The sequence below is a fragment of the Cyprinodon variegatus genome, unplaced genomic scaffold (assembly GCF_000732505.1).
Source record: "Cyprinodon variegatus isolate N-32 unplaced genomic scaffold, C_variegatus-1.0 Scaffold622, whole genome shotgun sequence".
Classification (NCBI taxonomy): domain Eukaryota; kingdom Metazoa; phylum Chordata; class Actinopteri; order Cyprinodontiformes; family Cyprinodontidae; genus Cyprinodon; species Cyprinodon variegatus.
In genome coordinates this window covers 124,460-152,131 of record NW_015151075.1, presented here as the reverse complement: position 1 = coordinate 152,131, position 27,672 = coordinate 124,460, and the positions used below count along the sequence as shown (strand labels likewise).

The 27,672-nt window shown below is 35.6% G+C and overlaps 1 protein-coding gene across 3 annotated transcripts in view; it reads left to right on the top strand.

Annotated features, from left to right (window-relative positions):
* LOC107096406 (sodium bicarbonate transporter-like protein 11) overlaps positions 1–27,130 on the top strand; it is a 37,995-nt gene extending 10,865 nt beyond the window's left edge. For 2 of the 3 annotated variants that reach the window (XM_015393042.1, XM_015393043.1), the window contains exons 2-20: positions 7,564–7,614; positions 8,363–8,434; positions 8,612–8,655; positions 10,415–10,634; positions 10,744–10,825; positions 11,276–11,399; positions 12,823–13,032; positions 15,378–15,462; positions 15,540–15,665; positions 16,014–16,127; positions 16,607–16,739; positions 17,018–17,091; positions 17,975–18,257; positions 19,622–19,728; positions 19,874–20,039; positions 20,204–20,377; positions 23,485–23,680; positions 24,844–25,013; positions 25,946–27,130. In XM_015393042.1, the coding sequence (XP_015248528.1) occupies positions 7,564–7,614; positions 8,363–8,434; positions 8,612–8,655; positions 10,415–10,634; positions 10,744–10,825; positions 11,276–11,399; positions 12,823–13,032; positions 15,378–15,462; positions 15,540–15,665; positions 16,014–16,127; positions 16,607–16,739; positions 17,018–17,091; positions 17,975–18,257; positions 19,622–19,728; positions 19,874–20,039; positions 20,204–20,377; positions 23,485–23,680; positions 24,844–25,013; positions 25,946–26,012 (2,498 nt within the window). In that variant the 3' untranslated portion in view covers positions 26,013–27,130. Of the gene's footprint in view, positions 1–3,829; positions 3,962–7,563; positions 7,615–8,362; positions 8,435–8,611; positions 8,656–10,414; positions 10,635–10,743; positions 10,826–11,275; positions 11,400–12,822; positions 13,033–15,377; positions 15,463–15,539; positions 15,666–16,013; positions 16,128–16,606; positions 16,740–17,017; positions 17,092–17,974; positions 18,258–19,621; positions 19,729–19,873; positions 20,040–20,203; positions 20,378–23,484; positions 23,681–24,843; positions 25,014–25,945 lie in introns of those variants that run through there. The other variant, XM_015393044.1, reaches the window with a different exon arrangement.
* Positions 27,131–27,672: the final 542 nt, after the last annotated feature.

Genomic DNA, 27,672 nt, shown 5'->3' with positions numbered 1-27,672 from the left:
TACAGAAATAGTAAGAGATTTTGTATGTAAACTTTTTTTTTAAGCAGAATTTATTTTTTGGCATTTAAACCTCCTTTACCCATGCTCCAGAATGATTTAATATCATATTTTCACGTCAACATCATCCTTCAGAACCACTTGATATCAAGATAGGTAGTTTACTAGTTGAGAAATGGCTTTTGAAATATCAGTATGCATATACTGTATGGTGAATAGACACTAAGGCTTAGGAGGTTAAGTAATTGTTTTCAATATTTGTTTAAGTGGATTTTTTGTCTTTAAAAAAATATATATATATTTAAAAGAAACGATTTCTTTCTGAAGTAAACAAACGTTTTTGATGTAATATCCCAGTGCTGTTGTTGCCAGAGATTTCTGTTTGTTTTTGCTCAAGGTCACCTGATGTCTAGCCGAACAAGGATAACGGGAAATTGAAGAAAACAAAACAACCTTTATAAACTCCAACTTCTTTTTTGAAAAATTACCCTCAACACCATCATCCAGTTAAGTTTAGTGGTATAGCATGGTGTAGAAAAATATACATAGTCAAAAGAAGACTAGACTTTTCTTGTAGTTTATTTGAGATTTACATTTTAGTTTATTGACTCTTCCTTCGCCTTTTTATCAAGTCATGTCAAATATTTTCATTTTTATAACCTTCATGATAAACAAAGAGATAGTCAATGAAGGATCACTGAAAACATACTCCCATCTTGAGATTCAGCAAATTTGACTTTATTCATTGTAAAGAAAATTATAATGCTGCTCTGTTCTCAGCAGCGTTGAAGTCTGTATATTTTTTAGAAAGTTTAAAAAATAGAATCAATGAAACATGTAGGATTTGTTTTACTTTATTCATCAATGAACACATAAAAAATACTTAAATTTGATTAATCTCTTTTTTAAGGAATAAGGTTTTTTGGCCTAGAGGCCAAAAGTTTGCTTGTTTAAAACTCAGTAAGTCACTTTAGGTACCGTAAGCAAAATATATAACCAAAGAACTGTAGGTAAAATGAAAAGGACAAATTTCCTCACTGTTGTACTATTCTGTCTAGTGTCCCAACAAGTGGTTTACATTGAACCTGAAATGTGAGTTTGTCAATCAATGGCAGGTATCTTTAATGGATGGATGGAGAAATTGGGGAGTATTGGCCTTGTGGTTAGAGTAGTGCCCTTGTGCTCTGAGAAGGTTCCAAGTTCCCGGTTCAATCCCCACAGCCCCCACTCTGGGTTCCTGAGCAAAATCTTTTACCCCACACTGCTCCCTGAAAGCTGCACAGTGGCGGCCCACTGCTCCCCAAGGGGATGGGTCATGTGCAGAGAGTGAATTTCCCCATTGTGGGACTATAAAGGGATTTACATTTACATGAATTATGTTAAAAAGGTTAACATTGTTGTAAATTACTTTTTGAAAACTGGGTCAACATTTGATTATGAAATATGTTTAAGACTGTAGAGTGGTTTTCATCTACCAGTTGTACTTGAATGGACACAAAAAACAGTTGGTGGGATATTCTTTGATTAATTCTTTAGACAAATGGCTTCTAATTTAATGCCTGTCTTTTTCTGTTCTTATTTACATGTGATGTTTAAAGTTGGCTTGACTTTGTTTCAGGTGGATAATAAGGCACATTTTTTACTGTTAGAAACTACAGAGAATAAGCTGTAGTCTTCCCTGGGAAGTTGAGGTCGTCTCCGCTAGGGCAGCTTCAACCATGCCAACACGCTATTTTATTATACCGCAATAGTTTAACAAAAGATATAATCTAAATATTGCTTTCTGATTTTAAATTCAGGCTTGTGCATGTGGGACTCATGTTGAGTGAGGAAACAGAGTAGAGTAGTCGCTCTGCTCTCTAACTGTAGACACAGGCTGCACCTGCTGCATCTCAGACGCGAGGGAGGGGCTCACTCACAATAAACACAGACTAATTTGCTGTCACCAACCGCCAGATAGAAAAAATTTGCTAGAATTGTTGCTAGTCGCTATCTTGAAAAAACTGTAGCTAGAGGTGTCTAAAGAGGTGCTTAATACAGCGTCAAAGTTGCTTAGTTGACAACAGTTCAGAAGCAGCCTCACTGTTTGTTTTATACCAGCAGGGGCAAGTCTGTGCTGAAGGCTATAATGATATGAGGCTTCACTTTTTATGCACAGACAAAAATATAGGAATATTGAAACCCAAATTTAATTCTAGATCCACAGCACAATCATAGAAAGTTGTGAGACTCTAATGTGTTTAGAACATTCATGATATTTATAATTTGTTTGAGAAAAAAGTTGGGGAATTCTCTTTAAACAGTCTTTAAGGTTTAATTTGACAGAATATGACAGATTTAGAGTTATTAGCCCTTTTCCTTCCAGAAACTTTTTCTTGTAATTAAGACAAGTACCTTATGTCAAGTCATGCCTCAACATGAGCCTCTTAAGTCCAGGCATGACTTGGAAAGAATAATGCAGCCCTAATCTCAACTCACTTTGACTTCCTTAATGCACGTTGTAATGGTGTTACTCAGTACTTGCATCATGTCTTAGGCTTGTTAAAAATGCTGCTACCCAACTTCTTACCAGCACATTTCATTTTTCCTAGCATCTTTTTATTGGTACGACATGCATCCGAGAATTAATTTAAAAAAGTTATTGTTCGCTTATAAAAGCGTAAAAGGTCTTATTCCTTCCTTCCCTTGTATGATCCACTGGCCACCTGCTTTCAGCTGTCCCAAAAACTAGGTGAACATTTAGAGGAGAAGGAATTATTTTCTCTTATGTCCCAAAAATGTGGAACACAATGTCTTTAAACTTAAAGCACATTTCTTTCAAAAAAGCATATGGCTTGCTGCGAGATGACATGCTCCTATTTGGGCACTGTCGTATTTTATGATTATATTGCTTTTATATATTATTTACAGTGAGAAAAATAAGTATTTGAAAAAGTTGAAAAAGTATTTGAACAATAAAGTTCTACTGTGTAGAAATTATCGAGGGGTCTGAAATTGTCATCTTAGGTGCATGTCCACTGTGAGAGACATAATAATAATAAAAAAAAAAAGAATCCAGAAATCCCAATGTAGGATTTTTTAACTATTTATTTTGTATGATGCAGCTGCATATAAGTATTTGACCACCCGAGAAAATCAATGTTAATATTTCGTCCAGTAGCCTTTGTTTACAATTACAGAGGTAAAACGTTTCATGTTGTTTTTCACCAGGTTTGCACACACTGCAGAAGGAATTCTGGCCCACTCCTTCACACAGATCTCTAGATTAGTCAGGTTTCTAGGATGTCACTGAGAATCACAGAGTTTGAGCTCCTCCAAAGATTCTCTATTTAGTTTAGGTCTGTAGACTGGCTAGGCCACGCCAGAACCTTGATATGCTTCTTACAGAGCCACTCCTTGGTTATCCTGGCCGTGTGCTTCACGTCATTTCATGTTGGAAGACCCAGCCTCGACCCATCTTCAGTGCTTTACCTGAGGGAAAGAGGTTGTTCCCCAAAATCTTAAAAAAAATGGCCCCAGTCATCCTCTCCTTATTACAATGCAGTCGCCCTGTCCCATGTGTAGATAAACACCCATAAAGCATAATGCTACCGCCCCCATGCTTTACAGTAAGAATGGTGTTCTCGAGATGGTACTCATTATTCTTATTCCTCCAAAACACAATTAGTGGAATTATTACCAAAAAGTTCTATTTTTGTCTCATCTGACCACATGACTTTCTCCCATGACTCCTCTTGATCATCCAAATGGTCTCTGGCAAACTTAAGACGGGCCTCGACGTGGTCTAATTTAAGCAGGGGAACATTCTGTGCCATGCATCATTTCAAACCATGATGTCTAAGTGTAATACTAACAGTAACCTTTGAAACGGTGGTCCAAGCTCTTCTCAGGTCATTAACCTGCTTCTCCCGTGAAGATCTGGGCTGATTCCTCACATTTATTAGGATCATTGAGAACCCACGAGGTGAGATCTTGCATTTGAATTCTTGCTGATTGTATGTGGTGGACAGGTGTCTTTATTCAGCTAATGACCTCAAACAGGTGCATCTAATTTAGTATAATAAATGGAATGGAGGTGGACGTTTTGAAGGCAGACTAACAGGTGTTTTAGGGTCAAAATTCTAGCTGATAGACAGGTGTTCAAGTACTTATTTACACCTGTATCATACAAATAAATAGTTTAAAAAAAAATCATACATTGTGATTTCTGGATTTCTTTTTTTTGTATGTCTCTCACAGTGGACATGCACCTAGGGTGACAATTTCAGACCCCTCCCTGATTTTTAAGTGGGAGAACTTGCAAAATAGCTGGGTGTTCAAAATACATATTTTCTTCACTGCATTTATCTAAGTATGTATGACATGGTGTGAAAAGGTGGTGACCTTTGTGCTTTAGGTTAACACTTCCAATGTGGTTTCAAATTCTTGAAGCAGAAACAGTCGATACAAGGTTCTTATCATATACTTGCTGACTGTTACTGCTTGCAAAATGTTTCTACACATTATGGAAAATAGTTTCAGAAATTGGTACAGACAAATTTTTTTTTTTTTAGATATTTTGAACAGAGGTATAATGTTCAAAACCCTGAAAATCTGTCACACCTATCAGATACAATCGGGTGCTCTCTGTTTGTGTAATATGTCTTTACCTGGCAAATCTTGCGTGTTGTACAGTAGCACAGTGTTCATGCATTTTATATGGGATCATTACTAGGCAAATTACTTTATTGTGTTAAAATCTTTGCTAATATATCTATATCTGTTTGATATAAAAATATATTACTTAGGAAGATTTTTTTTCTCAAAAAGTTCATATTCAATTGCAAACTGAATATTAACTTCAATTTACATACATTTAACATAAATACAAACCGTTCAAAGGCGTTTAAAGTATGAGACATTAAGGCCATTGAATAAGCTAATTTGTTTTACTGAATGTAAACCAAAGAATAATTTCATCCTACTTTTTAAAACCAAGAATAAGTTTAACACTATCATAACTTCCATTCATTTTCTGTCGCGCTTCATCCCTATTGGGGTCACGAGGGGGGCTGGTGCCTATCTCCAGCTGTCTATGGGCGAGAGGCGGGGTACACCATGGATAGGTCACTAGTCCATCGCAGGGCAACATAGAGGCAAACAGGACAAACAAACATTTGCGCACACTCTCACACCTAACGAGAATTTAGAGAAGCAGATTAACCCAACAGTCATGTTTTTGGACTGTGGGAGGAAGCCAGAGTACCCAGAGAGAACCCATGCATTCTCAAGGAGAACAGGCAAACTCCACGTATAAAAAGACCCGGGCTGGGAATCGAAACCTGGGATGTTCTTGCTGCAAGGCAGCAGTGCTACCTACTCTGCCACTGAGCAGCCCTACTAGCCTACTATCCCAACTTTAGATTTACAATTCAGCAATTTGCAAGCAGAAATACTCAAGGTTAACATCCAGAAAAAAAAGTAAGTGGCAGAATTTTATAATAAAAAAAAAAAAAAAAAAAAAAAAAAAAAAAGCAAATCTTCAAATTCAGGTTTAATTAGTTTTACATACCAAACAGTTGGTTGCAAAAAGTTTTTAATGGCAATATAGACATTTAGAATTTGAAGATTCTCTTTTAAAGGGGTGTAATCAATGTAATCTGCGCTTTTCCTTTTAAAGGTTGGCTGTGTCAATTTTTTAAAAGTTGCCTTAAATTATTGTCTATGTTTATCATTAATTCTTGCTGTAACACACAGCTTACAAGAAATGATGATACAAAAAAACAAGAGTCATGATGGTTGAACAGTGGGTAACCCTGACATCCCAGTAACAGCTAAGAATTCCCACCTTCTGGTGCAGTGAGAGATTTAACACACAAGGTCAGAGGAGCAGAAAAACGACTATTTTGGTTTCAGTCTCATGGTTTTAGCTCTACTCTGTGGAGAAGATTACAGTTTAATCTTATTGTTTTGTTCCTATCCCACATTTTGTTTGAGATAGTAATTAAGGCTAACACATGAATTGAGAACACATGAGGTATACATGAACAATCTTTTGCTAGTCTTTGTTCTCTATAAGCAAGACGAGGAAAAGATTTGTTTATGATTTTCATACAATATTTGGTCTTTTTTCTGTATGTTCAACCCAAATGCCATTTATGTCATCACAACAATTTTAATATCATGTGGCACGGCAAGGTAAGTTTATTGATATGCCGCATTTCAGTTTTTAAAGTGCCCCACACAAACAGCTTAGGGTTAACCCCCTGGATTTCTGCACAGACCCCTGTGATGCGGAGGAGGCCTGGGAATGTTCTGTTTAATCACGTTTGAGATATAGCCTTGCTCCAGAGCCCCTGCAGCCAAATTCTGCCTGAGAAAAAAAAAGCACAGCTTCTGCACAGCTGCAGCAGCACCCTGAAGATATATGATCACCTTAACAAACACCACACACAGCTGGCATCAGGTTTTTCTTGTAACTAAATGTGAAAGAAGTTTGTTTCAGTTGCTCAGTATCTCACCTTTGTTAGCCTTTCCAGTGTTTTCCTAACCCAAATCCTCCGCTTGCCTTTTGAAGAATTTTAAAGTTCACGTTGTTACACTGGGACAAAAAAATATTCAGTAAGCTTAAAGCAACTTGTCCAACTCAGAAAAGATCTTTTCTCTAAAGTTTCATGATTTCAAATGATCTTTTGTCTGCCGATAACTTTGATCACAGTGTTAAAAGTGTTTTCTTATTTTTATAACAGACCATTTTTACAATCTAACACTATCATAATTCATTAGTAAAAGGTTCTCCAGATATTGTCACATTAAAAAGATGGAAGACGACATTATTTATTGTTGCTTTCAATATACTAGGCATGTTAAGCATGAATACTTAAAAGACCAAAAAGAAGATGATCTAGACTGAAGGGGCGTAATGTATTTTTTTAATCACCTTTTCTTTTATTGAATATTACATTTTCTTACTGAAAAGTACTTTTATTTCGCTAAATACCTCCATTTGCATTCATTTACTGTCAGTAAAAAAAAAAAAAAAAAATCACTTCTAAACCACCAACATTTGTGTTCCCCCAATTAGTAATTTTATTTTGCTTGTTGGGAAGTCCTTACTGTCTGTTTCTAGCTATGTCAAATGCAGTTTTAGCAGTTCAGATCTGCTTAAAAGTTAATCTTTTTTTACACATCCAATGTAAATATCTGACTCCAGAAAAAACCTTATGGCATCTCTCTAATAGGGGTCTTATAAATTAGAAATTGTGGATCATAACCTAACTAAAAAACCTAAATATCACCAAACTGCTAATTGTATCACTTTAACAGAGAGAAAAATAAGTAATTCCTAAAAAAAATACATAATATACTGAGACAGATCCTAATGGGGTCTAAACTTTTATAGGATGAATCGTTTTTATTATTCTCCCCTGGTTATATTTCATGTGGTTCTAACCTTTCATATTTGATATGCAGGATGGTGACTGCCCAGACAATGCAAACAATAATAAAAACCTTTATTATAAGAGACTGTCAGCCTGAAACTAAGCCTGAAGCTTTGTAAATATATTTACTTTTTCTCTTCCACAGAGGCCCCATCCACTGGGAGGTCTAAGAATGGATATGTTTTCCAGGAGATGGGTATGTAGCTGAAGTCGCATATAATGTTTATGGAGGCTGCACTTCTCAGCAGAGTCCTCCCCTCTTATGGACTCTATGTGATCTATATTGTATAAAATTTTATTTGGCTTCCCCCCGCCCGTGTGATGATGTGTATTTCAAAATATTCTATTAGTTCTTTATGCTAATATCAAAGCTTCTCTTTGCTTACTGATGGTCTGTTTCACATTCTGTTGAGCACAGCCAGTCCCTTCTCTGTGTGTTTGAAGGTTAATTAATGGGTGAATAACAAGGCAGGTGATCTCTGAGTTAATGATGGGGTGAAGGAATAATCATTGCTTAAATCTGGGGCTTATGAAGGGTTAATTATCTAATTCTGAGGTGGTTTCTCTTCCTTCCTCCCATAAGGCCCACAATCAAAAGCCTATATTTATCTTCTGTACATGAAGGAATTTACGAGAGGCTGCTGTTATATTGCTGCAGGTCTAGTTTGAGAGGGATTTTTTTATTGGGTCTTTCACTCTCTCCCCCCTCTTGCTGTTTTCTTGTCAACAGATGGCAAAGTGGAGGAAGGGCAGAATAAATTGTCCCTTACTGGAGATGCTGTTAATGTGGCTCGCATCCCATTGATTCAAAAAGCAGTTTTATCTCAGTGTGATCATAATGCGGCAGCATCTGAGGCTCTCCAAAGACATTTACTGTTACTTTTATGAGATTACCTCTGTTGTAAAACAAATGATGTGACTGTGCCTCAATGTATTATTCACAGAGCTAAAGGATGGAGAGAAGGAGGATTTGGAGCAGGACCTACCTACCAGTTTCGAAGACATATATGAAAATGGTGGGACTTGTTCTGAAAAAGGCGACTAACCTATTAAAAGTTAATTTTTTAAGTACAGTCTTTATTTATCATTCTGTTTAAAAATCTGCATTTCTTGAGAAAAAACTTAAAACTTAAAATCATGAACAAAATCTGAATTATTTTTATTTGTCTTTTTTTGCTGATGTTCTTTTGCAGACACTGAAGGTCCTGGATATGGGCTTTTAAACACAACCAGAAAAGTAAGGTTTAGTTTCAGTAAGCTAATGTTTACAATGTTGCTAAAAAGTAACAAAACAGCAGTTATTATCGAGAGTAATTTTTCAAATTAGCTTCAAATACACAAAATAATTCAACACATTTAGGTATGTCATTACTTATCATATGAAGGTGAAATAGATTTTTGTATAGAAAAATAGGAACATCTTAGTTGATGCTTTAGCTGTGATTCTTTTGCTCTCAGTTGTAGTTTTCTGTATGCCTATATCTGTCTTTTGAAAACATTTTAAAAATGTTTTAGTTAGGTTAATTAGGTTAATGTAGGTTAATTTACTTTCTAGAAAGATGAACACAATTCTCATTAATAGCTAAATTTGAGTCCGATCTTTGACTGGACCACTGCAGATTTCCTGGCTTTTGTTTTTGTGAAACATGTTACTGTGTTCTATGGCAAGTCTTGTTTATTTCTTCTTATCTGTCAAAAGCAGCATTGCTCATATATTATATATATTATATACAAACTGTGGTTAATCCATAAGTGTGGAATCTGACAACTCATGAAAAATCTTCAGGTTCAGTCCTTGTCTTGTCATGAACTTTAAGATGAGATATTCAGATGAGATAATTGGCATTGCCTAAATGTCTTCTACTTTGGACAGTTGTTCCCATTGTAGAATAATGGGTAGGAACCTTTTTTTTTTTTTTTTTTTTTTTGTATTGAATCCACTCCACTTGTGCACAATCCAGACCAACAAATTGCTCCGAACTTGTTCTGATGATCAAGCAGTTAAATGCTTTTTAATAACAGGATCTCACTTAAAGCCTTGTAATTCTTTTAGGAACTACCTTGACTTTGATCAATTTAAGACAGTTTTGATTATATTCTTCTATAGTCTTGCATTCTTGCAGTGAATTGGGAAATATTTTCCAACTCAGAAAAGAAAATTTTTGTGACACAAAAAAACTCTGATATCTAAGAAGCCATGCGATTGCAGATTATGATACGACTTCTTGTAATGCCATAATCTTTGGTTTTAAATTATAAAAGGCAATTAAAGATATGATCTAACACAACTGGTTCAGATAATGTCAAAAACACACAGAAAACAAAACCCAGGAAGCTTACCACTTTAATCGGGCTGTAATCCATTGATCATGAGGAATAGCACAGTCTGCAAGCACATCACCATTGATTTCTCTAACAGCAATATGTATTTCTCAGCAATATCACCATAAATGTGTAAAATGAAGTCATCAAAAAGAGGGAAAGAGAGTAGAGGAAGTAGGTTACGGAAGCCCTGGAAGGCAAGAGAGAAAGGAAAAGTTTCAAGTTTTTTTCTTTTTTTTCTTGTATTATTTTCTGCCCTGAAAGGCAAGTAAAAAAAATAAAAAATCAAAGGCAAATGTATCTGTTTGTTCTTGTAATTCTTTATTTTGCCACTAGAGGCACTGATGTAATAAGACAGTCACTCACAGCTGTATTCTTCAACTGTATAGTCAGAGAGGCTATACAGTTACATGTCCCAAATGTATATTTTTGCAAAGTAAAATAAGATACAAATAAGGTACAAAAGCTCTGTATTCATTGGTCATGGCCTGTGTTTATCATATCAATTTGTATTTTCATGAGCACTAGAGACTTATTTGCAGGGATGATCCAGCATATTTGTAGCACAATATCATAACTGCTCTTGTAGTAATTTCTGTACAGTATATACTAAAACAAATTAATCATCTTTTACTGTCAATAATCGTATATATTCTAATATTCTTTCCTTTCAGTATGTGAAGCCCATGAATTTTCAAGAAGAAGTGCGTGCCCACAGAGACCTGGATAGCTTCCTTTCTCAGGCAAGCATCCTTTTGGATGAAAAAGGTTCCACTCTGGATGAGGTTCTTAGGCGAATGATTGCTCACATGGTGGAGGACGGCCATGGCAGCTGTAACGTAGAAGAGGTGATGAACTCTTTATTCACAGATGCAGGAGGGAGAGATATAAATGGTGAGTGAAAAATAGAGGTCTTAATAATCATTAAATTGCAATTATTTACCCTCAAATAAGCATCAAAAACCTTATTTGTCTTGTTTTCTCATTCTTTTTACCTCTGCAGTTCATCTTCTGTCAGAGACAATTCAGGGTGTGACTACTACCGCAACCGGTATTCATTACCAGCAATCCTGGCTTTGTATTCTGTGAGTTCAGCAATGAGAGCAAACAGTTCTTTTATGATCAATACATTTCTACATTATAACAGACCTGTTTGGCAGAATCAGATCAGAGAGACCTGTTACTCTGAAAAGCAGTAGAAATACGTAGTCAATCAAATTTTTTATGTAGGGCAACTTCGGCCTGAATAAGTCTTTAAAAGGTTTAGGTTCTTGGTTGCATCTGTTAATGAAACTTTTGATTTAATCATTTCATTTACAAACAACCCAGAGAGATATTTCAACTGATCTCAGATATCTTTAGTAGTTTTGACCTTTTTCTATCATTACCAAGAATGTACATCTTTACTTTGTGAGATGATACACCCCTCTTTGGTTTTAGAGGTTCTCATTAAATTTTCAGACCAAAATTTGGCCCTAGGGCCTTCATTTTGACATACATGCTGTAGCTTAAGTTTCATTTTTTTTTTCTGAAAGGTCCAATGTGAGAAACCTGCAGAGACGTCAAGTCTGCATCACCCGTTTGGAGAGGCCCCAAAACTGGGGAGTCAACTGTTGTGAGGCTCGTTATGTAATCCTAATCCTTGCTCCACCTAGAATGGTAAGACTGAGAAGTGACTTCATAAAACAAGATGGATATTTTTTTAAACAGTTAATGATCTAACATATCTATTAGAAATGGTTTACTTTTGCCTATGTTACCATTTTAAGCTTCTAGAATGGCTCAGAACTCAATCTTAATGGATTACGTTGAAACCAAACAGTTTTAATGAACTGTTCTTCAGAAGCTTTTTCATAGCTACAAAAAGTGTGGTTTAACATGTACAAGTTGTTTAATAGTCAAAAATCTATGGAGGACCAGTAGAGTCACTTAAAAAGAAAAAAGGACAATTTCAAATTTAACATCTAAATCAAACAATTAGAAATCCAATTTAAATGTGTTCTGTAAAGGCACATTTAAATGTTCTACTATAAGCTAAATTTCACTGCATTTTAATACAACTTTCTATCTACCAAAACAACATGATGGAAGGTGATTTAGTTATACTATTTAAAAAAAAAAATAATATGATCAATGCCTCCAATGAAATTTAGTCTGACTACACATTATGTTGTTTGTAAATATTTTATCTAGAGTAATGGGAATGTGCTGTTTCTCCTTTAAATTATTTAAGCAAAGATAAATTGTAAATTGTATATATTTTTTTTAAATACTCCAATTTAAGTTTTTATCCTATTTCAGAAAACACATTTTAAAGAATAGAATACATTAATTTATTGTAAATATATTTCAACATAAAACATGTATGTCGTGATACAAGTTTGACTAACCAATGGGAGAGCTGGTTTCAACTGAGGAGCAACAGTAGCTGTCTTTACTGGGTTTTCAGTGTTCTCATATGGGACATGCAAAAGCTAAATGGAAAAGGGAAATCATTAAAAGTATACACAGGGACCAGAAGGTTAATAAAAATGGGAAATTAAGACGTTAAAATGAGAAGACAATGCATCTGCTAGAAGGATTTGAAGATACATGGTGATGGAAATGGAAACGGGAACTACTTTTTTAAATGTTTAAAAAAGTATTTTTAATCAGATTGATGTATCGTTGTTTTCAAATCCTCCAGTTAAAAGATCATTTAAAATACATGTTCAAATTGAAGCATTTAATTAATTTAGAATGTACAATCACAAACACATTTAAAATGTATTTCTAATGGTACAGTTCTAAATGTAAATGTTAAATCTAAAATGGTTGTTTTCCTTTTTCAGTGACTCTTCATGATGCTCGTAAAATGCACATTTGTTTTAGCCGTTATAGATAATTCTCACCATTTTTGGATAACCAAATATCCTTAATAGGCTCAAACCTGCAAATCCATTTTTATTCTTTTATTTTTTGGAAAATCCACATCCAAGAATGATATCCTACAAAATGCTGAACCAATCTCCAGCTAACATAAACATTTTTATTAAATAAACAAACCAGGTCTGTTGAAATCCTTTTTTTTTTTTTTTTGCAGAAAAGCACCAAAACAGCCGTTGAACTAGGTAGAACATTTGCCACCATGTTCTCCGACATTGCCTTCAGACAAAAGCTTCTGGAGACAAAAACTCAGGAAGAGTTTAAAGAGGAGCTGATCTCTCAGCGACACCAGCTCTCTGTAATCAGTGAGAAGACGGCCATAGAGGAAGTAGATGAGTCGGACCCACGGAAAGGAAAAGCTCTCCAGGTGTGAAACAAAAGTTTACAGTTAAACTGGGAAGTACTGTGTTGGGATCAGCCTTGAATTTACTGATAGATCACACAGTGATAAATGAATGCCAAAATGCATTGGTCAGTACAACACTGATCCTTCTGAGCAGGCGCCCTCACTTGCACATACTCCCTCTACTGGCTTCTTGAACTCTCCAAATTTGGAGACCACCCATGTGTTTTCAAGCATTATCCAGGCATATAAAGATGTAGTGCAGTAAAATAGATGAACCAAATTATCAGAGTATTCTGTTTGCACACCCTATTAGCCAGAGCAGTAGATGACAAGCAGCTGGGGAACGGTATAAAAACACTGCCAACCCTTTCATAATGCTGACGGCAGAATGTGAAGAGCTCAGCGATAAACTACTTCCTAGTATGCAGTTTTAAGATAAGAGGAAACACGTGTGTTGAAGAAGAGGGAATCTCCAAAGACCATATAGAGAGAAGGTAGGGGATTGGCTCGTTAGAGACTGCAGTTAACAACAGTTTGATGCCGCACCTTATCTTCCTACTGGGTTGTAAACGGCACTTTAGTATTGGATTGGAGCTGCCAAGCCATTGTTTTATCCTTTTATTTATTGTAAACTGCAAACCACACAAAGCATACAGTATGTTTATTTCTGAGATAGTGATCCATAGTCTACTTGGTTGGTAAAGTAACATTTCAGACAATGAAAAGCATTAAATTCACAATCTTGGAGCACAAACTGAAGTGGATTAAAAGCATCCTTGTTGGATATATAATTCAATTTGTATTTAAGTGTTCTCTATTTTACGTTTATTTCCAATACATATCGTTCTAAATGTCCCCCAGGACTGTCGAGCATCGACTGCAAAAACCTTAGTTTAACATGTACATATAGTGTATTTATGAATAATAAATGTGTGAAAGGATTTTCACTAAAAGGCAGATTTTTTTTAATGCAAGTGCTGCATGAGGCCTTTTCTAATGTTCACTATACCCATATAGTATTCATGCAGCATTAATACACCTCACTGTGACTTTCCTTTTCTTCACAAAACACATCCACGACTAGTGGTCTGTTTGGGCTCGTAATCTTTTCTGAGGTATACAGATATTTATCTTCCTCTTGTTGATGCAGTGAATAATTGCGCAAATAGATTCCAAAATGTTCTAAGGCCGAATTAGTAGTTTTGAACCTAAAATGTTTTCAGCTCTTACTGTATGGCATGTCATCTGAAAAGATGATAATCATATTTTCAGCTGTGGTTTTGATTCAGGAGGCTGGAATTACTTCCATGTCACAGATTTTGTTAAATATGCTATATGCAATAATTGTCTTAGCTTTACAGTCCATTTTATCGTCTTTATTTATTTATTGTAATCTTTTTTGTATTGAATAGTCCTGTGTTTACTTGTAGTATTTAATTCTATATGTATTCTATACATAGTTCAATACACCTGGAACAGAAGGGTTCCACACGCCGTATTGTTAGGCAAGCACAATCCTCGTGTCCTCTAGACAAACAAAAATAAAGTATGTCGATGTTCTTGCCCAGTTTGCAAAAATAAAATTTTTTTTAAATCCACATCCACAAAATTGCTATTGTCGGAATAAACCTGTATGATGCAGAGAACAGACAGGCTGCCTTTGATATCTTATAACAAAATAATTATCTAGTGAAGAGTGCCTCCATAATGCAGGAGCTTTAATCCTACACCCAATAAATGCATATACTCAATGTTTTAATGGCTTTGTAAAGGAAATCAAAAATATTGAAATTGGTTACAAATTTCAGGTGATTGGCAGAGTAATACCTATTTTACTATAAAAAAGTGATCGGAGCAGATTCTTGCCATTGTCAACAGCTTTTAGTTGCAGCTATTGTTTCCAAGCTAGACTCTCTGATGTTCAGCGGTCCTGTCCTCCTTTTTGTGGTCCTTCCTATTTTCTGATTATTAGAATTTATGGAAAACTGCACTTTGCTGAATTGTCTGCCTGGTTGGAACATCGTTTAACTCAACATGAAGCAACCACTGCAAAAAATAAATAAATAAATACATACATAAATATACCATTTTACCCACAACAAGCCAGTTAAAAAGAAAGAATCCAGATAAATGCTATGTAGTGCTCTATTCTATTCTATTCTAGTTTTACAAATGGATGATACATGTTTAGTTCTTAAGTTGTTTGTCTGTTAACTTGTTCACTATTATAAAGGTACAGTACATGTGGTTATCTGCAAAATAATATGTGAGGAACACTAAAATTAGAATAAGACACATTTTTTAGATTTTCCCATATTTTTCTTCATTTCAATTGTCCTGGCTATATTTTGCTTTGTGGCTCACAGTGCAAAGATTTCTTCAAAGCTGGTAAAGGGGTTTACGATGACCTCCGCCGGAGACTGCCTCTTTATCCTTCAGACTTCACAGACGGTATGACAAAGTTGTTGGTGGTCTGTTTGGTAGATCTCTGTTTTAGCTTTTCATCCCTTTTATTATCCAATTTACAGGTCTAACAGGAAAAGATCGCTGTTTACTGAAGTATACGACCACTGCTATTTTCCTCTACATTGCAATTCTCCTCCCTGCAATTGCCTTTGGCTCTCTGAATGATGAAAGCACAAGAGGGGAAATTGGTAAGGATTCTGTTTTAATAATGTATCGGGAATAGTATTATAATATTTTGGGAGAGGTGGCCTTGTGGTTAGGGCATAGAGCTTGGAATTCTGAGGTTGTGAGTTCGAAACTCACTCCCACAGATTCCACTCTGTGCAAAGACCTTTAACCCCACACTGCTCCCTGGGTGCTGAAAATCGCAGCTCACTGCTCCCCAAGGGGATGGGTTAAATGCAGAGAGTGAATTTCGTTGTGCTGTACATGTGACAGTGTAATGACAATAAAAGGGTGGAATACCTTGTCCTATCTTATACAATATTATTTGTATGTGTTAAGTACACAGTTGTGGTTCATTTTTGCAATCACAGATGTCCAGAAGACCATTGTTGGCCAGAGCATTGGAGGAGTGATATACTCTCTGTTTGCTGGTTCACCTCTGGTCATTCCTCTGACCACTGCACCTTTGGCCATTTTCATCAGTGGTGTGTATTGTTGGGTAATATTTTCAAAAAAAAATATCCTTATGCATTATGATTTTAGCACTTTATATTAATTATATCAACAGAAAAACAAAAGTAAAGAAGAAAATAAAAAAAATGTAGTTTACACATAAACAAATGACTTTAAGGAGACAGATAGTGAATAACAATTTTTCAAGGCTATAATCAGTCTAATCTATGATTTATAGCTTTTAATGATGCAGTTTGTTTTGCATTTGTTTTACATTTCTTACACAGACTTAAATGCATGATACCTCTACACCTATATATGGTCTAACATATGTTTTGTAAGCTTAGTGCATTTTCAATCACTAAACAGAATGAATAAGTCATAAAAAGCTGCAATATTATTCACAGCAAATAATTTAGAATTTCCATGTGGCTGTACAGGAGTAATTCTGATGAAATGCAAAATATTTATGAGTTTGTGTCTGTGTTTTGCTTGTATCTATAATTCATAGTTATCAGAGGTATCTGTGATGACTACAACCTCGACTTTGATGCTTTCTATGCTTGCATCGGTTTATGGAACAGCTTCTTCCTTATCCTCGGGGGCTTATTCAATGTCAGCTTAATGATGAAACTCTTCAAACGGTAAATACACAAGAAAATTCCTTTTATTACAATTTAGATTCTCTTGCTTGTAATACATTAAATGAGCATTAACCTACGGGGCCATGCACTTAAGTGAAATCAATAGTAAAAAAACAAAGATTTCTTTGTTTTTGCCATAAGTTTTTTCCTCACTAACTTTACTCTCTTTTCTCTCTTGGCTTATCTTCTGTTAGTTTGCTTTGAATAGGCTGCTGCTCTTGTAAGTAAAAAGATATGATTTGTGATTTTACTCTCTTTCTGTTTGTCTTATCATGTAGTTCAACTGAAGAGGTCATTGCATTGTTCATCTCCATAGCTTTTGTTGGGGACGCAGTGAAAGGCACTGTCAAAAGTAAGTCCCAGAAAGGTCAGAAAACATGACCCAAGCTGTAAACCCAGCTGTAATAGATAATGTTGTCCAGACGATATGATTAACCCCAGCAGAGTTTTCTGAGGTAGTGAGGGCCAAAAGTGCTTCAATCCAATGTATGGAAAATAATTCATAAATAATAGTTTATGTGTTTGTTTAAATAACAATATAATGAACTTTAATTAAAAATAGAATAAGAAATTTAAATCTAGTTATCTATATGCAAAAACATGTAGATATACAATAAAAAAAGATTATTTTATTCACAAGGCATTTCATCCTGTGTTTTAATTTAACATAGTATTATAAAACAATATAAAACCCTCTGGGTGCTAAACTCTATAGCAGCTCATCTGCATCCATCATCTTATATTTCATGGTATACTCTACAGGACAATAAAATACTAACAAACTTTAAAAATTTAAAGAAATATATTTCTAGCATATAAATAAATGAAAATTATTTTTTTTTTTTATTTTCCAGGCTGGGACAATGTAATTATTTTATGGTGGGCTGAAGTGCAGAACAAAAACCAAAAACGAATACTTTTATTAGGAACTGAAACTCATGTGTTTCCTTTATATGGACAACTAAATTCTGTTTTGTTTATATTTATTCACTTTTAACGATTTTTAATAATCAAACATATAAATATAGCCCTTAACTCTGTCTACAGGCAATAAAGTTCTGTGTTGAGCAGCGAAAGATACCTTAATCTGCTTTTCTCTTTTGCTAAAACTCGTTTTTACAGCTGGTGGGAAACTAACAAAGAATACTCCTAAAAACAAAAGTTTAGAAAAGACATGTTGGCATGACAGTGGATAAAAATGATCCTTCTTTTCTCATTCCTATCTTTTCTCACAGTTTTTGAACACTACTTCCATGGGCCAACACTGGCAACCACAAACAGCACAGTGGTGAGTCAGCAGTTTGATGAAATTCTGAAAGACATTGAGAACATAACAGCAACTGCGCCAAAGCATGGAACTGGGAGGAACATGTCACTTTTTGGACATCAAGAAGAGGAAGTTTTATACTATCTGCCAGAGACCCTGGTGCATTGCACAAGAGAAAGGCCCATTCTTTGTCTGCTGCTCATGTTGGGGACTCTGTGGCTGGGTTACACACTCTACCTCATCAAGAAGAGGTATGATATTTTACAAACATTGGCTCATAGTTCTTGTTCAACAAAGTGATTTAATGATTTACCTAAGTACTACTAGAACTTCATATTTAAGAACTTGAATGCTACATACAGTATGTTTATCACAGTAATGTGTGGGCTAACCCTTCAGTGCCATAGAGAGTAGATTCAATACCACTCCAAACTTGCTTTAAGCAGTTGACACTTCTAAACAGGGATGTCCAAAGTCGCTCCTTGAGGGCTGGGGTCCTCCAGGTTTTAAAATGACTGCCTGCCTTTAACACTTGGTTTTCACATTGCAGCTCAGTAAACATGTAAATAAGCCACAATGGAAATCAGATATGCTAAAGTAGAGAAACAGGACAGTACACTGGCTCTCCATAGACTTTGATACCAGTGCTTTACCATATGCAGGCATGGTGGGACACATCTGTTTTTCAATTCCATTAAGATTTATCATTTCAGTTATCATTCTTTAGTATAATCTCAATCCATATGAGTATAAAACTCATTATATTTGGAATAATGAAGCACTCTTATCAGCCAAAGCTAGCATCTTAACAATGTATTTTGCTTTTCATAATTTTTTGGGGGGTTATTCTTAAGTATTTTACACCTAAATAGTTTAATTTCTGGGGAAAAAGAGCCTATCCCCTTCCCTGAATGTATTTTTATTCACACTAGAATTGCAAGTGATGTGTCAGAAAACCCTTCTAGGTAAACATCTCTAACCTATAAAAATAAAATATGAAACAATAACTACAAGACAGAACTAGAGCAGCTCCCCCCCCCAACCTTGGTCCTAGGGCATCACTGTCCTTCATTTTTTAGATTTGTTTCTTTTCAAGCACATCTTATATAATCAATAGCATTACCATAAAGTGTATGCCAAAAAGTGCAGAATAGGCCTATTAACAACATATCAAATGTGTTGTAGGCGATAGCTTTAGCCTACTATGTACTCTGTCTAAAGAAACAATTTTAGTGTACTGAGTGTAGAATCCCTAGATAACTATCACTGACTTCAGGTTTAAACGCTGAAACGGATGCACCGGTGCCTAAATACCTCCTAAACAAAAGCAATATTTCATTTGTGCTGCATCAGTTTAGGATGACGTGAAGATTAGGAGAAGTTATTGCATCATCTGTTAGTTTGAGTTCAAAGCATTTCGGCATTTTCTTTTTTACCCATTGAAATGTCATATTCATCACATTTTATTTATCAATTCGTGAATTTAAATTAGATATTATTCCCATCGTAAAAAAGCAACTACAGAGATATTTATTGTGATACTTCTTCTACTGTAGAACACACTTCATGAAAGCTGTAGAAAGTTGTACTATGTGATGCTTTTTTTCCAATGCAGCCCATTTCTGAATTGCAAAATCAGAGAAGTGGTGTCTGACTGTGCTTTGCCTATCTCCGTGCTGATATTCTCCTTCATTGGCTCCTATCTTTTCATTGACATACAGCGTAAGTACAGATCCATCAAATGAAGGTATTTATTGAAGACTACCCTTGAGGCTCAAACTCACAGCTATGGAACACAACAGCTTTAGTGATTCAACGCTGTTATTAGTTGGTTACTGTGTGAATAATGTATTTTCTCTCTTAAAAGTTCCTGTATTCAGCGTCCATGATGGTCCAATCTTCAAGTACCCTGCATTTGAACACCTGTCAGGAATGGCAGCACTTAGTGCTGTTGGACTAGGTTTCCTGCTTGCACTGCTAATCTTTATAGACCAGAACATTGTCATCTCTCTTACACATGTACCGGAACACAAGTAAGAACCCACTTTTATGTCTGAATAGAGAGAAAAGACAAGAAAGTATGACATAAATTATGTCTATTTTCTCTCCAATAACTTCTGAATAAGAACAGCAATGTTCCTTTTACGCTTTAAGTTGGAGTTTTATATGTGTGTGTGTGTGTGCACGTTTCCATCAGGTTGTTAAAAGGCACAGCGTTCCACTGGGACTTAATGCTGACTGGCTTCATCAACATCCTCATGTCCTGTCTGGGGTTGCCATGGATGCACGCTGCCTTTCCTCATTCTTCCCTACATGCCCGTCAGCTTGCCAAAGTGGAACAGCATGTAGAGAATGGACACGTCTACACAACGTGAGTAAAGTTAAAAGAAGGATGGTTTAAAAAAAAAAAAAAAAAGAGTTTGAATCCTTTGCTGTGCAGGGAAGATGTATGATAATTATGCTGATTTTTTAGCACCATGAATTCCATTTGATTTGGTTTAAAAAAAGGTTTCATTGATTAAAAAGAGAAAACATATGCTGTTTTAACTCAGATCTGAAAAAGCCTTTAAATAAAGACACTGCTGATGTTTATCGGCCTTCTCAGGAGGGTGCTCTTGGATGTCCATAACGTTCATTTTATGAAGAATTCATCTTTGAGGAATCATTTCTAGAGGTGATAGAGAACTTCCTAGAACAGAGGGGGGCTTCTCTATCAGCTTGTTAAGCTTTAAGTCATTTACTTTGATGGTGCTACAGTAACAGATGACACTTTAGATAACAGACATACAGAAGTTAGCTTGTTGATGCATATCTTATTCTTAACAATTGTGGAAAAAGACGTAAACTTTTACGTAAACTGTCACCATCATAGTTACCTCTACATCAGGCGTGCTAAACTGAAGCCAAACTGAAGGGCCGGTGTTCTACAACTTTCAGATACACACATGGACAAGATTCTTAGTGCCCCTCGTTTAATGACAGACAAAAACACAATGGACACCAAAATAATAAGTATATAAAAATAAATAAAAATTCTATGAAAATGAAGAAATGAAATTCAGAAAATGCTTTTCAACCAGGCTTCGGGATGATTTAAAAAAATAAACTAATGAAACAAAAGGTAACCCTTAAATTAATATTTTGTTGCACAACCTTTTGAGACAATTCCTATAACAGTGAATCAGACTTTTGCTTCTCTCAGCAAATATTTTGGCCCACTCCTCATGAGCATACTTCTCCAATTGTCTATGGTTTGAAGGATGCCTTTTCCAGACAGCCTGTTTCAGCTGCTTCCAAAGATGCTCCATTGGATTTGGGTCAGGGCTCATTTAAGGCCACTTCAGAATAGCTAATGTTTTCCTCTTAGGCATTCATGGGCGTTTTTAGCTGTGTGTTTTGGGTCATTTCCTGCTGCAACATCCATGACCTGCAAATGAGACCAAGCTCTCCGAGCAGCACATTTCTCTCAAGAATCCCTTGCAAGTCCAGAGATTTCATAATACCCTACAGAGATTCAGACCCCTTTTGCCAGATGAAGCAAAGAAGCCCCAGAACATAACAGAGCCTCCTTCTCCATTCACAATGGAGGCAGTGTTATTTTCTTGATATGCTTCATTTTTCTGTTTGTGACCATTAAGCTGTTAAATGTTGGTAAAATTTTTACTTTTTTTCCCCATCTGTCCATATGTCCATTCTCTCAGGAGTTTTATTAATTAGCAACATGTAGTTTTGTAAATTCCATTGTATTTTATGATTTGTTTTAAACCATGGTGACCTCCTCGGTTGTCTTAAATAAGTTCACCTTTGCTCAAACAACAACAGATGGTATCATATGCTACTGATGTTCCTTTAACAGAAGGAACATCAAAAGGGGTTACAATTCTTACTATCCATCTCTATTGGTCATCGATTTTCCTTCTGGGCTACAGTCCCATAGATTTTACATTTCTGAACAATATGAGTTTATGTAATCCCAGGAACATCAAGCTGCTTGGAGATGGTCTAATCTCCTTTTTTTTCTTCCTTTGCTTCCTCTGGTCCATATTGAGTGTGATACACACCATGTCACCAAACAGCATTGTGATGCCTGTAACTCTATATATAGGCCCATTGACTGATTAAAAGATTGTAGACATATCTCCCTTTCATCACTTTATGTTAAACCTTTTCTAGGGGTCCCGATTTGTTCAGGGCTGTTTCATTATTTTATTTTCTTTAATCATTCTGTTGAAGCATGGTCGAAAATCTAATTCTGACTTTCATTTTGTCAATTTTTATATACTTTTCACTCATTATGACTTGCTAAATTCATGTTATTACTGTGATAATTTGTGTATTCTACTTTCAATAAACATGTGGTACCTGCATTTTTGCCATGTGTTTATATCCCTGGTCAAAAACAACTCAATCTATTGACTGAATAACTTCCTCAGCATGCCACCCAGTTCTGTGGTGTCCTATTGATAAACTGATTATTTGATTCAGATATGTTAAAGCAAAGACATATCTAAAAGGTACGACGACCCTCAAGGACTGGAGTTTGGCATCTGTGGTCTAGAACATTGATCCCAAAGGTTTTAGTTGTGACCCTACTTGGGGTCCTTGGTCAAGCAATATGGAGTCTTGAGATCCACTACACAAATTAAGATAAACAACACATTTTAATGCTGCATTGCTTGAAGCTCTGAAGGTATTGCTTACAATTGGAAGCTTAGGACTGAGACCTGACCAGTTTTATCTGCGATTAGCTCCACTTAAGAACCTTAAGACCATGTTAGAGATATTCCCAAATTTAGAGCAGCATTTCTTAACCCTGCTCCTTAGGGACCACTGTCCTTCAGTGTTTTAGATGTGTCTCTACTCAAGAAAACTTGATTCAAATGATTGCATTTCCACCTTGTAAGCCCTCAAATGCTGCAAAAGCCTGTTAATTACCTTTTCATTCAGTTCAGGTGTTGAGGCAGGGACACTCCTAAAACATGTAGGACAATGGGCCCTGAGGACCAGGATTAAGAAACTCTTACTGTAGATTAAAATGTAAGATTTTGTTTTACCATGAAAATCCTTGAATTTAAACAGGCCACTATAAACATTATCCAAATGCATATGCTTTGGAGAACTTAATTATCTAAGGCAAGATCATCAGATGAATGTTATCAGATTAATAGAATCTATTGTTTATTACATAAATATTTATGATTGAGTTTAGAGCAGGGACAAAACATAAAGATTATGTTTGCTGTTTTTTTTTTTTTTGTAAAGAAATATCGGTTTATAAACACCCAACCTGCTTATTTTCAAAGATATTTTTAGATTTTTGTTGACCAAAAATGAAACAAATCCTTTTAATTCTGAAAGAGACATTTCTGCAGAGTGAGCCATTGTTATCTATTTTATTGCGTTACCATAAAGAAACCACAGAGATTTTTGAATAAAACAGTTTTTCTTTGTTTCTTTGTTTGCTTTCTGTCGTTAAAGGATCGTCAGTGTCAAAGAGACACGTCTCACCTCACTAGCAGCAAATATCCTGATCGGCCTATCTGCATTCATGCTACCCATTCCTCTCCAGTGGATTCCCAAGCCTGTCCTCTATGGTCTTTTCCTTTACATTGCAGCCACTTCACTTGATGGAAATCAGATGGTGGACCGAATGACCTTGCTGCTGAAAGAGCAGGTGAGCAGAAAGATTTTTCAAACTATTAATTGCTTGGTTCAGCCATTAGGTTTCTACTTGTTTGGCTCATAATTTCAGTCCTCCGGTGTACTTAAATAAAATACTGATGAAGAGTACTTGAATAAAAAAAAAAAGTCCATAGTAAAGAAAAGGAACAAAAAAAAAGAAAAAGAATAATTTCACCTGAGATTCTTGTTAAACTAAAGATTTTTGAAATTTTTTTCAGTATGATAACAATAATTTGCATACAAAAATAAACTTATGTGATAGTATAGTGCTCAGTATGCCAGCCTCTCTTACCTTAACAAAGACTAAAATTGGTAAAATGAAAGGATGATTTCAAGACGGGGTTTTAATATGGGTGTATGTTGGTAAAGATTGTCAGTAATCCAGGTCATAGTAATTCCATAAAAGTTAAAAAACAATCCACTGGACTTTGTTTCCAAATTTGATGACATTTCACTTCCCATCCAGGAAGTTGAGCTCAAGGTTTTATATAGTAGCCCCTCAAAACCTTGTTTTGGTTTGGAAAACATGCAAATTGAAACAGATGAACGGGTCCACCCCTTTGGAATGGGGGACGTTTGACTTCATTCTTTTACCCTGCAATGCCCCATACCTGTCTAACTCTCTGAAAGGGGTGTCGTTAAAGGGAATTGTTGGCCTGGCTGAATAAGCGAGGTCTTCTGCTCCCCGGTAAAGGGGTTGGGGTTACAATGATTAATATGGGTTGTGTGGCTCATTGTCAATTTTAAGAAGATCAGACTTGGAAGTCAACTATTTAAAATTGATTTGTTGAACAAAATGAGCATAGTAAGAATCTGAATAAGACTACAAACGGTTAAAGTTGGTTTTTTGACACATGAGAAAATAGCTTTTTCTCTTTTATGTTTGAGTCTGAAAATCTTATATCAGTGAAACCTTAACTAGATTTTAAAAATCTAGGTTCAATATATTTGATATATTGAACCTTGATGCTATTTGTGGAAGACATCCAAAACAATGCTGTTAGGGCTTTGTACCAATGTCAGCGGTAAGACAGTGTGTTTACCCATTATAATGAATTAGGGTTGACCTGGCACTCATTGAAAAAGGAATTTAGCAATACTTTATGTTGTACTGTATTGTGGAATAACTGCTTGATTCCCCTTCTGTCGGTCTAGACATCTTATCCTCCGACTCACTACATACGACGTGTGCCTCAGAGAAAAGTACACTTCTTCACAGCCCTGCAGATGGTTCAGCTGATCATCTTGTGTGCTTTTGGGATGTATCCTCTCCCCTACATGAAGATGGTGTTTCCTCTACTGATGATCTTACTGGTCCCTGTCAGGTGAGATACCCGCATCCACTAATGAGTGAGGTGAATCAAAAAGGGCTATGGTTAAGTTTCAGATCAGCTGCTCAATGCTTTGATTTTACTGAATAAAATAAGACTCATAATTACATGTAGTTAGGAATAATGATTAAAGGTTGTTTTATCTAAAATGAATTACTTTATTTTCTTTAAAGACAGTTTCAGTTTAAAAATGCAATAAGGGCTTTTGGACTTACATGTAACATCCGAGCTCTTACTGTGATATGCAAGTTTTATCAGGACAAAGTAAGGACAGCAAATTCTAATGATTAGGGTTGGGAATTGATAAGATTTTTACGATTCCTATTCCCTTATCGATTCTGTAAAATGATTAGATTCCTTATCGATTCTCTTATCGATTCTGTGAAACAATGAACTTGGTAAGTGCACGGTGACATTTGTCTACCTTCGCCTGGGACGTTCTATATTTGCCTGCCTCGGTGAAAACAGAAGGCAGTAAACAGGAGCTGCCAGCCTCTGGGTCAGTCATGCTACCCGTCTCGTCACAGTCATATAAATCTAATGGAGAATTCATCTGTTTAATGAAAAAGCATTACTGTACAATGTCGGGAAATAAACTCATCTCCCCTGGGGTCACAATGTACTTGCTTACTGAATGCCGTGTGCATAACTTGCGTAAAAAATGTGACGTTGTACTGCCCAGCGCTAGGCTCTGGTGCTACCTGGAACCGTTAAGAGAACCGTTAAGCGAGCTGCCAAACGATGCCATGGAATCGGAACACACGGAACCAGTTCTGAACAGGAACCGGTTTTCAATTCCCATCCCTACTAATGATGTTCATTTCATTTCCCTCCAGATAGTATATGTAAACAAAGCTGTTTATTAGAAGCTGTTGTACTAAATAAAAAAGCAAAATATTTTAAGGATGTTGTGCTTTCTATTCCAGGACCAGCTTGCTTCCCAGAGTGATTGATGCCAAGTATCTCGACATCATGGATTCCCAGTACATGTAAAAAGACTGGATAAGCTAGTGAAAGGGAAGAGACTAAAAATGTACCTATTTGTAACCAAAACACGTCCATGTGATTTCATCTGAAACATTTGGTGGTGATAGGGTTTGCACTTCTAATTTTCATATGGTTTTCCTTAGAATCCACTATAACTGTAACTGGCTTCAATCTTAAACATCTCTGCAATATGATTGAACTCTTAGAGCTAGAAAGAAAACAACATATATACAATACCAACAGATAAATCTACATGGAAATCTACATGAAGCAAAATATGTGTTTATCATTTCTTTGATGAATAAAATGCTGATTATTTGTTTATATGGAGAGACACCTCTGTTTGAAATCCCTTGCTGATGAGGTTTAAGAATTATCAATTCTCCAAAGCAAATATTTATTGTACTTTTTAGCTGTGAAACCATTCATTCTGGTGTGTCACCTAATTTATTGTCTTATCTACTTGTCATCTCCTACACATGGGAACTGTGTTGTCCTTGCTGTGTTGTATTCCAAAGCTGCTTTACTTTAACATATTGTGGTCAAATAAAATATATTTCAATGGAAAGTGTTTAACAAAACTGATTTATAGTTTTCCTACAGAAAACAATTTGCCAAAAACTCAATTTGAGTCTGAGACCGCTCACAGAACTATCCCACATGCCATCAATAGATGGCAGTGGAGCTTTACACCTCTGCTAAGATTCAGTCCTAATCTGTGTACTCTCTATTTTATCCCAAAGAAATAAAATGATAGATCACGTCAGCCATCATCTTGTAAAAGAAATGGTGATAATGAAGTCCTGACCACACAGTTATTGAGCATGAATGGTTTCAAAGGTCACCAGGTTTATATGATCAGACATCTAATTTGTTTCATATGTTTGTTTTCCTGCAGCGTCACTTTTTTAATCCAACACCTGCTTTACTTGTTTATTTTAATCAAAACTTTCATTAATACTTCAATATTCTCCTAATATCAACTCTTTTCTGCTTCAGCAGTCTCTACTCAGCACTTAGCATATATATAAATACTTACAGGAGAAAATTCTCACTGCTGGAAACTTACTTTTGACTCAAAGCACCTTGAAAACTGAACAATAATAAAACTGTAAAATAATAAAGTCTCTATAAAAACAATCTTTATGACAACAGATTTTTTTGTTCAAATTCAAATGGTTAATTACCTTTTAGGTGTTGAATGATTGATTAAATAGATTTTTTTATAAATTTGACTTTATTGGAATTGTAATATTCAAGTACTTTTTACAATTGCTGACAAGCTTTTTGACATTTTTCAACAATATTTAAGAATGATCATCAGCTCCATGTTTTTCAGGTTCGAACACCTCATTACCACTTGACATTTCTGTCATGCATCTGTGAAGATGTGCCACCTTTGAGCTTTCTTTTACTATTGTAAATCACAGCTGTACATGGACAAATTTACAAAAGAACATAGCTGAAAGTCCAGTACACCAAAAGTAATTCTCTAGTATCAATAGTTTCAATAATACACATAAAATCTGAATTGTAAGGCCCATCATATACTTGTTTTCAAAGGAAACGGATGAAAAAACTTATTGTAACAATCAAATGTTGGCAGAGCAGATGTAATGACCAAAATGGTGTAGGCTGAAGTGAAAAGATACTTACACAATTCTAA